Below are 14,033 nucleotides of genomic sequence, written 5' to 3'. Positions count from 1 at the left end.
CACACAACACAACAACACACATATACTTTTATTATCTCATCTCATTAGCTAGACCGCCTATATTAATGATAATTAATCACAGAAACAATATTTTTTGTTAGATAATAAACTGCATTTTTAACTATCTGAAAGGCTGTAACTAATATCATCATTGGGTGAAAATAAAAGCATTGTGAAAAATCAAATATTTTATACTAAATTTTAACGATAGTAATCATTTCAAAAAGCATCAATATTTTCGTTTTGAAAAAAATCTGATTTGTAATACACACATAAAAGACTTACCATCCATCCATCCATCCATTATCTGCACCGCTTATCCTCAGTAGGGTCGCGGGGGTGCTGGAGCCCATCCCAGCTATCTTCAGACAGTGGACAGGGGACACCCTGAACTGGAAAGCGCACAGGGACAGACAACTCTCTCATTCACACCTAGGGACAATTTGGACCGGCCAATTCACTTGAAATGCATGTTTTTTTGGAATGTGGGAGGAAACCGGAGTGCCCGGAGGAAACCCACGCCAGCACAGGGATAACATACAAACTCTGCACAGGAAGTCCGGTAGCTGGATATGAACCCATGACCTCAGAGCTAACCACTGCGCCACCGTGCCGCCCTAAAAGACTTACCGTTGAATGAATATTTAATTTTGCTATTAAAAGTAATTCTGAAATAAACAGGTCATATCTGAATTTTGAAGACTTTTTTCATAGAGTTTTAGTTATTGTAATTTGTAAAAAGTATGAACCCTCTATACATGTACAATATAAACATATACCATATGTCTGTTTTTCAACCACGTGACATTTTATATATGACTTATCTATCATACAGGAAAAATATTTCATAACTTATTTTGTTGGATACAGCTTTTGATGATTACACTGCAAAAATATTAAAATAAATGAACTCAAGTACAGGGCAGCACGGCGGCACAGTGGTTAGCGTGTGTGTGGCACAGTTCTAAGGTCTTGGGAACCTCCTGTGTGGGTTCAAATCCAGCTACCTGACTTACTGTGCAGAGTTTGTATGATCTCCCCGCGCTTGCCTGGGTTTCCTCCGGGCACTCCGGTTTCCTCCCACATTCCAAAGACATGCATTTCAGGTGGATTGGCTGGTCCAAATTGTCCTTAGGTGTGAATGAGCGAGCGAGTTGTCTGTCCCTGTGTGCCCTGCGATTGGCTGGCAACCAGTTCAGGGTGTCCCCTGCCCACTGCCCGATGATTGCTGGGATGGGCTCCAGCACCCCCGCGACCCTACTGAGGATAAGCGGTGCAGCTAATGAGATGAGAACTAAAGTACAAATCTTGCACATATTTTAAAACAGTTTCCTTTTTTTTACAAAAATAAACCCGGAAATTGAACTTGTTATTTAGACCAATAGCTTGAAAAACAGGATTAAAAATTAATTAAAAAATCCTAAATTACTGTGCGGCAAAATTATTCAACGAAATGATTTAGTACTGTATACCCGTATAGCCTTTAGATCAATGGTGACCTCAACTGACAATGAACAAACTGCCAATTTAGATAACATTATTTAAAAAAGACGGAACAAATGTTTTCGGTTAATTGTTATACATTTTTGATAGACAGTGTGCTGTGTGATATTTGTAATTGAAAAAAATAAAAAATAAAACTGCCATATTTATAAAAAAATACTACAGGAATTGCTTTCCCCCTTTTCGGTCTTAAATCGAATGAAACACTGTTCTCTACTGGCCAAAGACGGTATTAAAAGCGCTGTGTTTTATAGTCATTTGAGCTGTCGGGTTTCCGTAGTCCAGCTGCCGATCTACTTCCGGTTACCAACCCGCACAATCCCCTCCTCACTCCAGCCAACATGGATAGACGTTTAAAGTCAATTTTGTTGAACTTTTCTTAATTGTGTGACTTTGTTGTGTCTTCAATCTCAACGACGTCATGTTCACCACCACCGGTTCCCGGGGCCTATGTGAGTATTTTTCCCTTTGACAGTTAGTGTTACACAGCTAGCTTCGACTAGCATCCAGATGTCATTCATTTTCCAGCCATTGTGACCTCTTAAGCGTTTTCGTCTTTCTTGGTTTGCTGGTATCCAACTGCTGGGATGGATGTGTAGACATAACTGTATTATGGATATAATTGTTGCGTCTAAAATATAATATTTACCATAAATAAACCTCCCTGCATGTTACCCTCCATTTTCGCACTAAGAACGATCAAACGTACAAAAACCTAAGTGTAGTCACATGTAAACTCAATTATTGATACATAAAACAAGTATGCATCACCTCCCAACAACTATTTAAATGGTAAATGGTCTGCCATTATATAGTGCTTTTCAAGTCAATGAAGACCTCACAAATCGCTTTACAATGTGCTTCACACTTACCCATTCACACACACTCACACACCATATTCAACAGTTGTTTTTCCTACAGAGTTGACAACATCGAAGTGGAAAACACAATTTTACTGTCCAATATGCTCAGCACAACATTAAAGTGCCATTGTGCCACCCTAAAAGGTATTCATTTATGGAATGATTCAAACCTGGGGTCCCTGACCCTTTTCAACCAAGAGTTACTTTTAGTTACTGACTAGTGCAGTTAGAAATAAAGTTTCTTCGAAAATCTCCATGACTTATCACTGGTGAGCTGTTTTTAGAACCTGTCAGTGGGCTACTCGCGTGTTCTTAGGGGGCTACCCAGTGCCTGCGGGCACCATGGTGAAGACACTTGATTTAGATGATGACGTTAAAGCAGGGGGCCAGTTACGGCTCTTGATCCTATTTTTACGATAACATTTATCAAATTTGGCCTGCTAGCAGTGTTGACCGCAGTCTAAAATATATTTGCACAAAAAATATTTCACCATTTAACCAGACAATGACAGTAGCCCTTTGGCCACCTTGCCCTTGACTCTGTGGGAATATTAGCCTGCCCCATTTTAAACATTGCGACTGTAAATAAAAAAAGGAAAGTTGACTGTGAGGGTCCCCGCTTCCAGGACAAGTGGAAATTGGAGTATTTGTTTCACCAGAATTCGAAACAATTGCATCTGCCTAATTTGCCAAGAGACTTTGACTGTTTTTAATAATACAATATCAAGACGCACTGCTAGATAAAACATTCTGACTACAAAACGCTAACTGAAAATGAACGCTGTGAACAGTTCAGACTACTTAAAGCTGTTTTAATGTCATAGCAGCGATTCTTCACGACACCCTGCAAGTCCAATGAAAATAATACAAAGGCAAGCTATGGTGTCGCAATGCTTATCGCAAAGCACTGCAAACTTTTCATGGAAGGTGAATTTAATAAAAAACGTTCAAAGAATGCCAGGCTGAATAGTCGGCCCCTGCAATTTTAGCTTATCGAATTTTGCCTGCCTTCTGAAAAGTTTGGACACCTCTGCGTTAAAGGGACACTACATCATATTTGACCTTGCTGTAGTCTCTCCTGCAAACGAAATCGAGTGCTACAAATGTATGAGAAAATGCAATATATTTAGAATCTTTTGAATTGTAACATCATCATATACATCTTCTAGTATTTTTTTTTCACTGGAAAATCTGAAGTCACGCTGCAATTTCAACATTAAAACTGCATTGTGACCATGCAAGGTTTTGGGTCTTTGGGTACCCATAACAGCAAGATGGCAAACAATCATGTCATCTTCCTCTAGGTGAGGCTCGTGTAATGTAAAATAAATTAGAAATTGTCGTCTTATGGGTTTTTTTTCATGTATTTTTTCATTTGAATATTGTTCTCTTTTCAATTACCGGTAAGCGTTTTTCCTCTAGGAGGCACTATTTCATCATAATCATAATAATAAAATGTATTTAAAAGCGCCTTTTACAAAACCCAAGGTCACAGGACACAGAATATATAACAGTGATATCAATAAATAAAGAGTACAGTAAAAAAGGGAGACCAATTGAGGCACTCTAAGACGGACAGGCAAGTCTGAAAATAATATACTGTACAATGTCATTTAAAAATGTCCCCATTTTAGATCAACTAAAAAATTATATACAGTGCGTATTTCCAAAAATTAAGCTAATAAATATTAATATATCAAGAGTTTCTTAAAGTAATTAGATAATATAGGAGTAAATGGTCTGCATTTATATAGCGCTTTTCAAGTCAATGAAGACCTCCCAAAGCGCTTTACAATGTGCTCCACACTTACCCAATCACACACACACACATCCATAGGGATTCAGCCATGCAAGGCGCCTACCTGCTTTTTGGGGGCATTAGGAATTCAGTGTCTTGCCAGGAGTAGTTACTAGCAATATAATTGCAGCCTGAAAACTATTTTGTTGTTGTTGTCCTTTTGTGGTGTATGTTTTTTTTGCTTTGTTTTTTAAATTTTATTTTGCTTCAAAAATGTCTTCAAGGGAAATTTGAATATGGTACCCTTTTAAAAGTTTTTGCTTCAGCCTACTTACTCCCTTTGGGAACTTGATTATGCATAATATTGTATTATACAGTTGTTTTTGTGCAAATATTATGTTTCTTTTTGTAATTGGTTGGCGCAAGTAGCCACAAACAATAGAAAAAAATAATTTTATCATATTCATTTAATAAGCTTCCTTTTTACAACCCATGAAATCCTAAACTCGGATGTCATAACACTAAAGGCTTTATCTTTCATTTACAGTTTTCCTGATTGTGTTACACCCAGATTTCTTTTTGTGAATTCCAGACAGGGCTCCTCTGTCTAAAGGCCTCCTCCTGGTCTTGAGCGGGTTGACTGTGATGCTGAGTTTACTGCCTCAATATCAGCATATGTTTGAGTACAACCTGCACGCTGTCAGAAGACACCAACAGGTACTACTTGAGTATAAAAAAACATAATAAGCCCCTCACTTAGATTTAGTATCAACACGTATGGCTTTGATTTTAGCTGTATATTACTGTTAAAGACTAATAAAAGTGATCTGAAGATGTGCCTGATAATATGGTTGTGGTGTGGCAGGTATGGCGGTTTGTGTGTGGCAGGCTGGTGTGTTTAGATGTGAAAGACTCCTTCTGTAGCGGCATGCTCATCTACAACTTCCGAATCTTTGAAAGGAGGTTCGGCTCAAGGAAATTTGCTGTGAGTACCAAAAACATGAAAAACAAACAAGTCCTTTACATTTTAATGTGTGTCTTCTTGTTCAAGTCATTCCTGTTGGCTACCTGGTGTGTCTCCGCACTGCTGGATTTCCTTCTGGCTCAAATGTTCTCGTTCGTCTTTAAATCTGAAGTGGAGGAGTTGCCTGCGGGACTGTAAGTTGTTTTATACGACCAAAATCATGTTGTTAATCACATTTGAGCCAAACAAATTTGATTGTCGCCTTGTGACTTCTACAGGCTGGCTCCAATCTTTGCGCTCTTTGTGCCTTTCTATTCATCCATCCCTAAGGTGCCCATCACCCAAGTGCTGGGCTTCATCAGCATCACCAACAAAACTTTGATTTACATTGTTGGACTGCAGGTGATAGTCTATTTAGAATTCCACGTTTTTTTTGCCCACCTAAACATGAAATATGCACCCTTACTTGTAGCTGTTGACGTCCAGTCCCTTCATGTGGCTCCTCGCCCTCAGTGGGATGGTGAGTGGATTTATTAATATCAGGAAAATGTAATATCTACTACTATAGGATAGATGTCTTGAGGCCGCCAAGATCAATTGTTGAAAATGACCTGTAAAAGAAATTCATGTCAACATATGTTTTTTTTTATGCATGTGTACTAGATATCAGGTGCTTTGTACTTCTCCAATATCCTGTGGCTGCAGAATGTTCTCTTTGTGCCTGCTTGGCTGTGTACCGTCACACGCTACCTCCTTGAGCCACTTTTTTCCAGTAAGTCCAGACCTGAGCCGTGCAGTTCGCACAGTAGCATCATTGACGTTTCTTTCTTTTGTTCTGCAAGGTGCTCAACCAAGCAACGAGGCACCTTTGGGCATGGGGGCCACGCTGGATATCCAGAGGCAACAGCGGATGGACCAACTGGATCAGCAACTGCTACTGGCCCAGTTCAACGAGGCTCGTGCAAACTCCAGACACCAACCACAGGTACTACTTACTGTTTTTCCTTGTTAAAATTTAGTGTCAGATACAACCTGTGGCAGCTATTTTTGAGAGTTGAGTTTAGAGTTGCAGAATATTATAGAATATAAGTTAGAGGTTCAGATCTTTTTACCAAAATTATAAGCAAGCTAAAATAAGAAAAATAATGATATTCCAAATGGCCTGTTATTCACTCACGTGAACAAAAAAGCATTTTTTAAACATGTTTGTACTTGTAATATTAATTGAGTAACTTGCTAACTTTCCATTAAAGTTGACGTATATACTCGCATATAAGCCTACATCGCCCTTAAGCGGGCCCCGTAAAACTGATTTGAAATAGTCACATACTAAAAGAAATACTTACCTGAAATATTAATGAAAAATTTACCTAAATAACGATGGTTATTTAGATGTGTTCTTAATAATGATAAATATACTGGTAATAAAGAAAAAATAAATTTTAAACAATTTCCTGTAGAATTGCTTTAATGGCAGGCACTAGTACAACAGTTTCATATTTTTGATGTCCTTCAACTCATCGTTTTTACTGTTTTCCACTTTTCTTTCCACTTATGGGTAGTTTTATGTGACCCAATAGTATTGTCAAAAAGGAAATAAAATGCTCAATTACAGTAAAATGAGATGTTGTCCCTCTTAAACACAATCGGGGCGGCACCGATTGATTGAATATGAAAAACAGATTTGGCAAGGCGGGAGCATAAGGCCGTGGGCCATTGTGGACACACGATGGGGGCGGAGATATGGGGGCCAGGCTAAGTACTCGAGTCGGCGACATACTCTAATTTACGAAGATTGAGCTACGCGGAGCTAAACTGACAGAGAGCCAGAAACTGGTAGCTCTACCTTTCTTTGCCCCCTTGTCTTCCTTTTGTTTCATGCGCAGCTTCACTGACCCCTTGATTTGAGGTATTGGATTTCATAGTTCTATATTTGGCTCATATGCGAGTATAAATATGGTACTTTAACCATCAGTTAAGAGATTTTGTCATGGTAACGTTTCCTTCTTAAATTGCTTTAAAACTCAAACTTCATTATGTGGTGTAAAGAACCTTTATTGATTGAAAAAATATCTAGGTACACAAACCCAAAAAATTATTTCCCGGGTTAAGTTTTTTTTTATGTTGAAATGATCAAAACAGATTAAATGCAGCCAATATTTGCATTCATTTGTTCTGTAGTATGGGTAAATCATTTTTGTGACTATTTTTTACTGTATTTTATTCGATTTGTTCTTGTTTGTTTTTTTGAAATCTTGTAAAACGTAAAAATAAAATCTTAATCAGGCAATATTATTTTATTTAAAATGCAGTTTAATACGTCTTAAAATATTTTGAATTAAAAAAAACATGGGGAAATTTAAATTGAAACAAAATTAGTTACCAGAATAAAAAAAAATATCTCTGAGAATTGGAGGGAATAATCTGCCCTCATTTTACCAAAGTGGGGACAGTAACTAAAGTGTCCAAAATGTTTCCAATTTTTTTTCAGCATACTGGTTTGCTACAGTGGAACAGGTTTTTCCCCTCTCTAAGGCGCAGAAGACAGGCCCCACCATCGGCACAGACGCAGCCCATCACTCCTTCAGCGCCGCCATCTGACAATTCCATCGCTGAAGATCAGGTCTTTTTCTGTCCTTTATATAAACCACTCAAGATTTTAACTATGATAAATGTACTGTCAGTTTTTGTTCCGTGAAGAACATTGTGAGTTAGATTATTCTTTGCCTCTTTTATTTGTCTTTTACTTGGCTGAAATTAAAAAGATTTAATCTCACTGATGACTAAAAACACATTCAAATAGGAATATGACATATTCGCGGGGGTGCTGGAGCCCATCCCAGCTATATTGAGGCAGTGGGCATGGGACACCCTGAACTGGTTGCCAGCCAGTCGCAGAGCACACAGAGACAGACGACTCACTCGTTCATTCACATCTAGAGACAATTTGGACCGGCCAATAAACCTGACATGCATGTTTCTGGAATATGGGAGGAAACTGGAGAGAACATGCAAACTCCTCACAGGACGGCTGATAGCTGGATTTGAACCCATGACATCAGAACTCTGCTGCGAACCCGCTAACCACTCACTCCCGTGCCGCCCTCATATAAATACAGTAATAAGATAAATACAATGATATAAACAAAATAAAGTAAGGGTTTATCATAATCACTTACCATGGAGTAAGTCGGCGGTTGCTGACAGAGGCGTATGCGTGTGTGTGGAGGAGTGAGGGAGCACAAGAGACTGATGATGCGTAAGCACTTATTGCACACTTAACTATTTCAATGTGAAATGTTTCTTTCAAATGGGAAGTGCGGGTGCCAGGAGATCTTTGCCATTTCGACTCATTTTTGAAGGACTACAGAAAATTTTGTTCTGTAGCTATATAGGCATAGGACATATTCAAAGAAAGCTTGGATCTTCATCTTTAACTAGAAAAAAAAGGTTGTATGTTTCTAGCATTTACCATTGTTTAGTAAACAACTGTTGAAGTTTGCTAAGTTTTTTTGAAAATACTAGTTTCCATGAAAACTTCTGAGAAAAACTGCTTCTTGTAAAAGGATGCATTTCAAACAAAACTTTCACTTTGGTCCTTTTTAATGCATTTGTGCTCCTTCCAATATTTAAACAATGCTTTCCATAAACAAGGGTGCTCTTTGCTTGCAGAATAACATTATATTAATTCTGAACTTATGTATGAACTTTGCAAGAAGTGTTCAGTGCCCAATGTTTCCGGTGATGTGATCACACAAACTCAGTCACTCTTGGACTGCCCATACACTCTCAATCGCTGGATAGAGAAAGCAAAGCAACACAAGGAAGTTGGGGCTCCTCGATGTGTGGACAAAGATCTTATTTAAGCCATCCAGTGGTGATTTACCATACTGAAATCACTACCAGTGCCTTAATACCTACTGAACAGCAACATAAAAGTTTTTTGAATAATTTTTAAAAGAAAGTGTATTTGGCACTTAGGAACAATGCGTCTAAAATGTACAGCACTGAATTAGTGTAAATAAGAGTTGCAGTAACCAAAAGGACCTTTTTTGCTGCACTCATAGCTAGAGTCACAAAAAACCACAAATGGGAAATGCAATGTGACAAAAAAAATAAAATAAATAAACACAATACTCGGGGGATCAGGTCAGAAGAGAGGCAACCGACATGATAACTGGGAGGAGTTGATACTGGCCGTAAGCGGTCTCGAGCACTCAGCCCTCTAGAGCTAGAGTCTGGAATTTCTCATCAATGGTGTCTTTACTTGTTGGTCAGACACGTTTTTTGCCCATCTCACATTAATTGTAACTAGAATAGTTTGTATCAAGAGGAGCAACTGTACCAGAGAAACAAGTCATGTGTAGCACTCCGAAGGCAACAGGTAGTGCTAAAAGGCATCCATTTTAGAACAACGCTCATGCCTTCTTTTCATTCTCGTAGGTCGCCAGGTTGGTGGAAATGGGCTTCTCGAGACTAGATGCCCTTGAGGCCCTTCGAGCCTCCAACAACGACATCAACATGGCCACCAACTTTCTCCTGCAGCATTAAGGAACCCAGACACAGTTGTGGCAAACGGAGTATTGCTGCCCAAAACCAGATCACGCCTCGAAATGGACGCTGGCAACAAACTGAGAAGGACATTTTGAAGTTGGACCACGGATGTGGGCAGATGTACAAATGACAAGCTCACTTATGATGGACAAGAAAATTCATCTGAAGATCCAACCAGCCTCAAATGTCAGTCTTTGCTGGGGTCTCTCAATCTTATGACAGTTCTGAAAGACATAATCTTAAACATACTTGGTGTGCATAGTGAAAAACATGTCACATTGCTGATGTTCAAGTGTTGGGAATTGACTCCAATAGAAAATGTTCAAAATAATTCCTGCATAGTTGCCACTTAGATGCAAAAGCATTTTGATGGTTTAGCCATTTCCACAATGTCCCATGGCACCAAAAAGCCTCTATTTTAGTGGCCAAAATAACATGTAACACATCAACTGTAGGAATGGAATACCCTCACAAACCAATCCACCCCCCCCAACCCCTTCTACTTCAGTGTAGTGTCCTTCATACCTATAATAATCATATGCAAAAACATCAGAGCCTTAAGGCAAAATGATATATATTTTTATACTGTTTCATCTCACATTGGTGAAAAAAAAAACAAGGACACCAATACACTTTGTTTTAGAGGCAATGTTAATTAGCTTTTTTTTGGGAAAGCAAATTGTTCATAATTTTGTGTGACTGATGGCAGCAAATCCCTGCAAGGCGGACTGTTCATTCTGTCGTATTAGTTGGATGGGTCATCTCAGGTGGGGTAATGTGTTGTTTGATCAAGAATTGTGGTTTCTTTTTTTAAACTCATCTGGTCACACATAAAGACCTACATATTTTAAAAAAAAAAAAAATCCAAAACATGACATTCAGCAAAATTCAATTTATGAGTTAGTATGCTGAAGCATGCAAAATGGTACACCTGTTATAAAGCAGTCCGAGTTCGAACTACAGCCACTTCAGGTAAATGCTTCTGTGATCAATTTCCTCTTGTTGAGGCAGCTCTTGTAACCAAACTAAACTGCAGGTGCAACTCATGTTGTGGCCAGTGAGAGTTAACGCACTTAATGTATTTATTTAAATGTTTTCCATACACTATTTTAGCTATTACAATTCCTAAATATTTATTTTGCAGTTAACACGACCAAGGTGATAGCACACACTACATACAGTGTGTGCATGCTGTCAATGTTCATTGAGAGGCAGCAGATATGTGTTTTCAGTGATGAGTACGGTCTTTGTAAGCAATATCATTATTATTCAGTGCCATGCGATGAGGTTCATGTCTGGTGAGGCACAATCAAATTTACAAATAAATTAACCTACATCCTCATTTATCTGGCAGAGCAAGACTGCCATACATTTGTTTTATTGTCTTAAATTATAAAGACTGCGCTGCTTCTTAAAAGCATAAATCAATTAGTTGTCATTATGAACAAAGCCCATGCAACAACGAAAATACTGGATGGCTTGCTGTTAGCCTGCTAATATGACAAATTCTATGGTTTCGGGTTGAGGTGTGACGAATCCTTGGTTTCATGGCCCTTTGCCATGGGGCAAGAAAATTGCATGCCCTACTCTGCAGACTCTTTGCGCAGTAATAATTTACATACTAATCGTATGAATAATATGATGTTAAAGTTCATCAATTTCGAAAAAGAAATTTCAAAAATTGTGCAGTTAAATGAGAAAAAAACACTGGATGAATATGACCATTTATTTTTTGTTGTATTCCCTTGATGAATTTCTTGTAAATTTACATGCAGGAGTTGGTTGGTTGGATCCCTTAATCATTAGTGTCATAAGGGCACTATTTTCTGTGCTGTCTTTTGGGCAAGTACAGCCTGGTGGCACCCATCCCTCTCCAGACCAACTTTCCTGGTCTTCAAGTTTTGTAAGGCCATGCAAATGTGCACGGGAACCTTTATGTGCTGTGTTGAGTTTAAAGAATTGAGACTTTTAAGCAAGACCCTTCCGGTTGATCCGACGCCTCATGCCCATTGTTTGATTATTGTGTTTTTTAAAAAGAAATTGTCCTATAGTTAGCTTTGGTCGTGGATGCCTCATGTGCATCATTTTATTCCATTTTTTACGAATACATCTATACCACAGTTAAAACCCCAGTCTTTAATATTTGACCACTAGAGGGTACTGTTGTCCAATGTGAAGGAAAATCAAGAGCCAAATGATCACTGCGTAGCAGCTAGTTGCCAGACAAACATGGCGGCGAATACTAACTATGAATTCCACTATGCAAAAGAAACAATTACTGTAAGTATGATAATTGACATTTATAAAAACTTCATTATGTATGGTATCTTCATTATATAACATCTTTGTTAGTGTCAATAGATCCCTCCAGGCCAAAGTCGATTATTTTTGGTCTGTGGTTTGAACAAATTTATTGACACTAAAAACAGAAAACAATCATGACAATCTCAACAGCAATTAAGCACATTCACAATATTATATTCCAATATGACGTTTTTAACAGCAAACACAAAGTGAGGTTTGAACAAACCTTCTCGAAAATCTTATTAGCAATCAAGCATATTCACAATTTCATTTTTTTTTTTTTGGTTTGAACAAATTTATTGACACTAAAAACAGAAAACAATCATGACAATCTCAACAGCAATTAAGCTCATTCACAATATTATATTCCAATATGACGTTTTTAACAGCAAACACAAAGTGAGGTTTGAACAAACCTTCTCGAAAATCTTATTAGCAATCAAGCATATTCACAATTTCATTATATAACATCTTTGTTAGTGTCAATAGATCCGTCCAGGCCAAAGTCGATTGTCCTCGGTCTGAACAAATCCACAGACACCAACAGCAGCAAAACAAACACGACAATCTCAACAGCCATCAAGCATATTCACAATTTTTTATATCCGACAATATGACGTGACGATATGACGTTTTAACATTTTTTCCTGACATTTTCAACATCAATTAAACAATTTCAGAGTTATTTTCTTTTAACAGTAGTTAACCAGCGTATAAAAGGCAATACTATTGTGCAAGGGCATAGCTCTGCCATCCCACCCTCCCAAGCAGCATTCTTCCAGTCCTCTGTGTGGGTCCTCTCCCATCTGCGTGGGTCCTCTCCCTTCTGGGTTCCACAACCCAGGCCGTTGCTGCCGGGACTCCCACAGTGTAGCTCCGGCTCCCACCTCCGGGTGGGTGCAGACGAGTCTTCTTTATGGCTGCGTCCTAGGCCCGCCGCTCGCAGATTGTATGGTATCTGCAGCCATTTGGAGCACAGCCACGGGGGGGATCTGTTATTTATTTATTTATATATATATATATATATGGGGTTTTTAAGGGTTATTGTTCTATCTTCGTTATTCATTATCCATTATCCGTTATCGGTCAGTTCATAATACGCTACAAAGCCTAGGAGCCGGGACACTTACTCTTAGCCAAAAGGCCAAGCTAAGGTCCTAGCCCTAAAGCCATGCTGCGATCATTGCGAATGCACCGTTCCCGGAGGTACTGCAATACCGGGCCGATGCGTGGAGCGGACAGAGCAAGCTCCTATTCTATTCTATTCTATATATATATATATATATATATATATATATATATATATATATATATATATATATCGGAAATGTTCAAAGTTAGGTGAAGAAACGACCTCTTTCTGCCCAGTGTATGTACCCTTTTCCAATCAGGTGTTTCCCAAACATCATGAAGATGAGTTAACTCTTGTCACTAGTTGTGTAAACTTATAACAGTATTTCATACCTGTCAACCTCCACGGCTCCATGCCCGTATAAACTGTCGTATTTTCCCGTACAAAATAATCGTAAACCATATTGTTTTTCTTTCCCGGAACAATGCATGATGGGAAATCCCCAGGCAGCAGATGCATGCGATTTACAAATTTGCGTTTTTCCGTACAGATTTCCTTGTACGTCGTACTCGTCTTAAAATGAATAAAAAACATACATTGTACGGCAAAACCGTACAGGTTGACAGGTATGGTATTTGGAATGGTTAAAAAAAATCAGCATTCTGATTTCAATTCAGACAGAGAGAAAATAATGCAGTGGATTTGAAGCGTTTTGGATTTCTTTGAAAATGCGGTCAAATGACCATGAAAGAAACGGTGTATTATTTTACCACTAGATGTCACTGTATTGTGTCGTACAACCGAATATAATTGTTGCTACATAGCACAAGCAAGAATCCAAACTACGGTGACTCAAATTGATCAAACTGCACAATTTTGTGATGAGCTTTTCACAAAGTTTTGGTACCCCAAGAAGCAAGATGGCTAACTATAATAGATAGGGTCATTTCATGTCAAATAAATGCAACTTTCTCAAACTATCCGTCCATTTTCTATGCTGCTTACCTTCACCAGGCTTGCGGGTGTGCTAGAGTT

The 14,033-nt window shown here is 38.5% G+C and overlaps 1 protein-coding gene and 1 pseudogene across 2 annotated transcripts; one reads left to right on the top strand and one right to left on the bottom strand.

Moving 5' to 3' along the window:
- The first annotated feature begins 1,762 nt into the window (after positions 1-1,762).
- ubac2 (UBA domain containing 2) lies at positions 1,763-11,941 on the top strand. 2 transcript variants are annotated; one of them, XM_088350921.1, is made up of 10 exons: positions 1,763-1,955; positions 4,697-4,821; positions 4,970-5,089; positions 5,156-5,262; positions 5,347-5,470; positions 5,541-5,588; positions 5,732-5,840; positions 5,911-6,053; positions 7,560-7,691; positions 9,512-11,941. In XM_088350921.1, exons 1-10 carry the CDS (start codon positions 1,925-1,927, stop codon positions 9,617-9,619), a joined length of 1,047 nt encoding a protein of 348 aa, XP_088207047.1. In that variant the 5' UTR covers positions 1,763-1,924; the 3' UTR covers positions 9,620-11,941. The 2 variants fall into 2 exon arrangements, with proteins under 2 accessions (XP_088207047.1, XP_088207048.1); XM_088350922.1 differs by lacking the exon at positions 1,763-1,955 and adding an exon at positions 3,536-3,670.
- Positions 11,942-13,110: 1,169 nt separating this feature from the next.
- LOC148353793 (U2 spliceosomal RNA) lies at positions 13,111-13,277 on the bottom strand (annotated as a pseudogene).
- Positions 13,278-14,033: the final 756 nt, after the last annotated feature.

The sequence above is a fragment of the Urocampus carinirostris genome, chromosome 13 (assembly GCF_059441175.1).
Source record: "Urocampus carinirostris isolate Australia breed hairy pipefish chromosome 13, RoL_Ucar_1.0, whole genome shotgun sequence".
NCBI lineage: Eukaryota > Metazoa > Chordata > Actinopteri > Syngnathiformes > Syngnathidae > Urocampus > Urocampus carinirostris.
The sequence above is the reverse complement of the archived record's forward strand: the minus strand, read 5'-3'. Positions and strand labels throughout refer to the sequence as shown.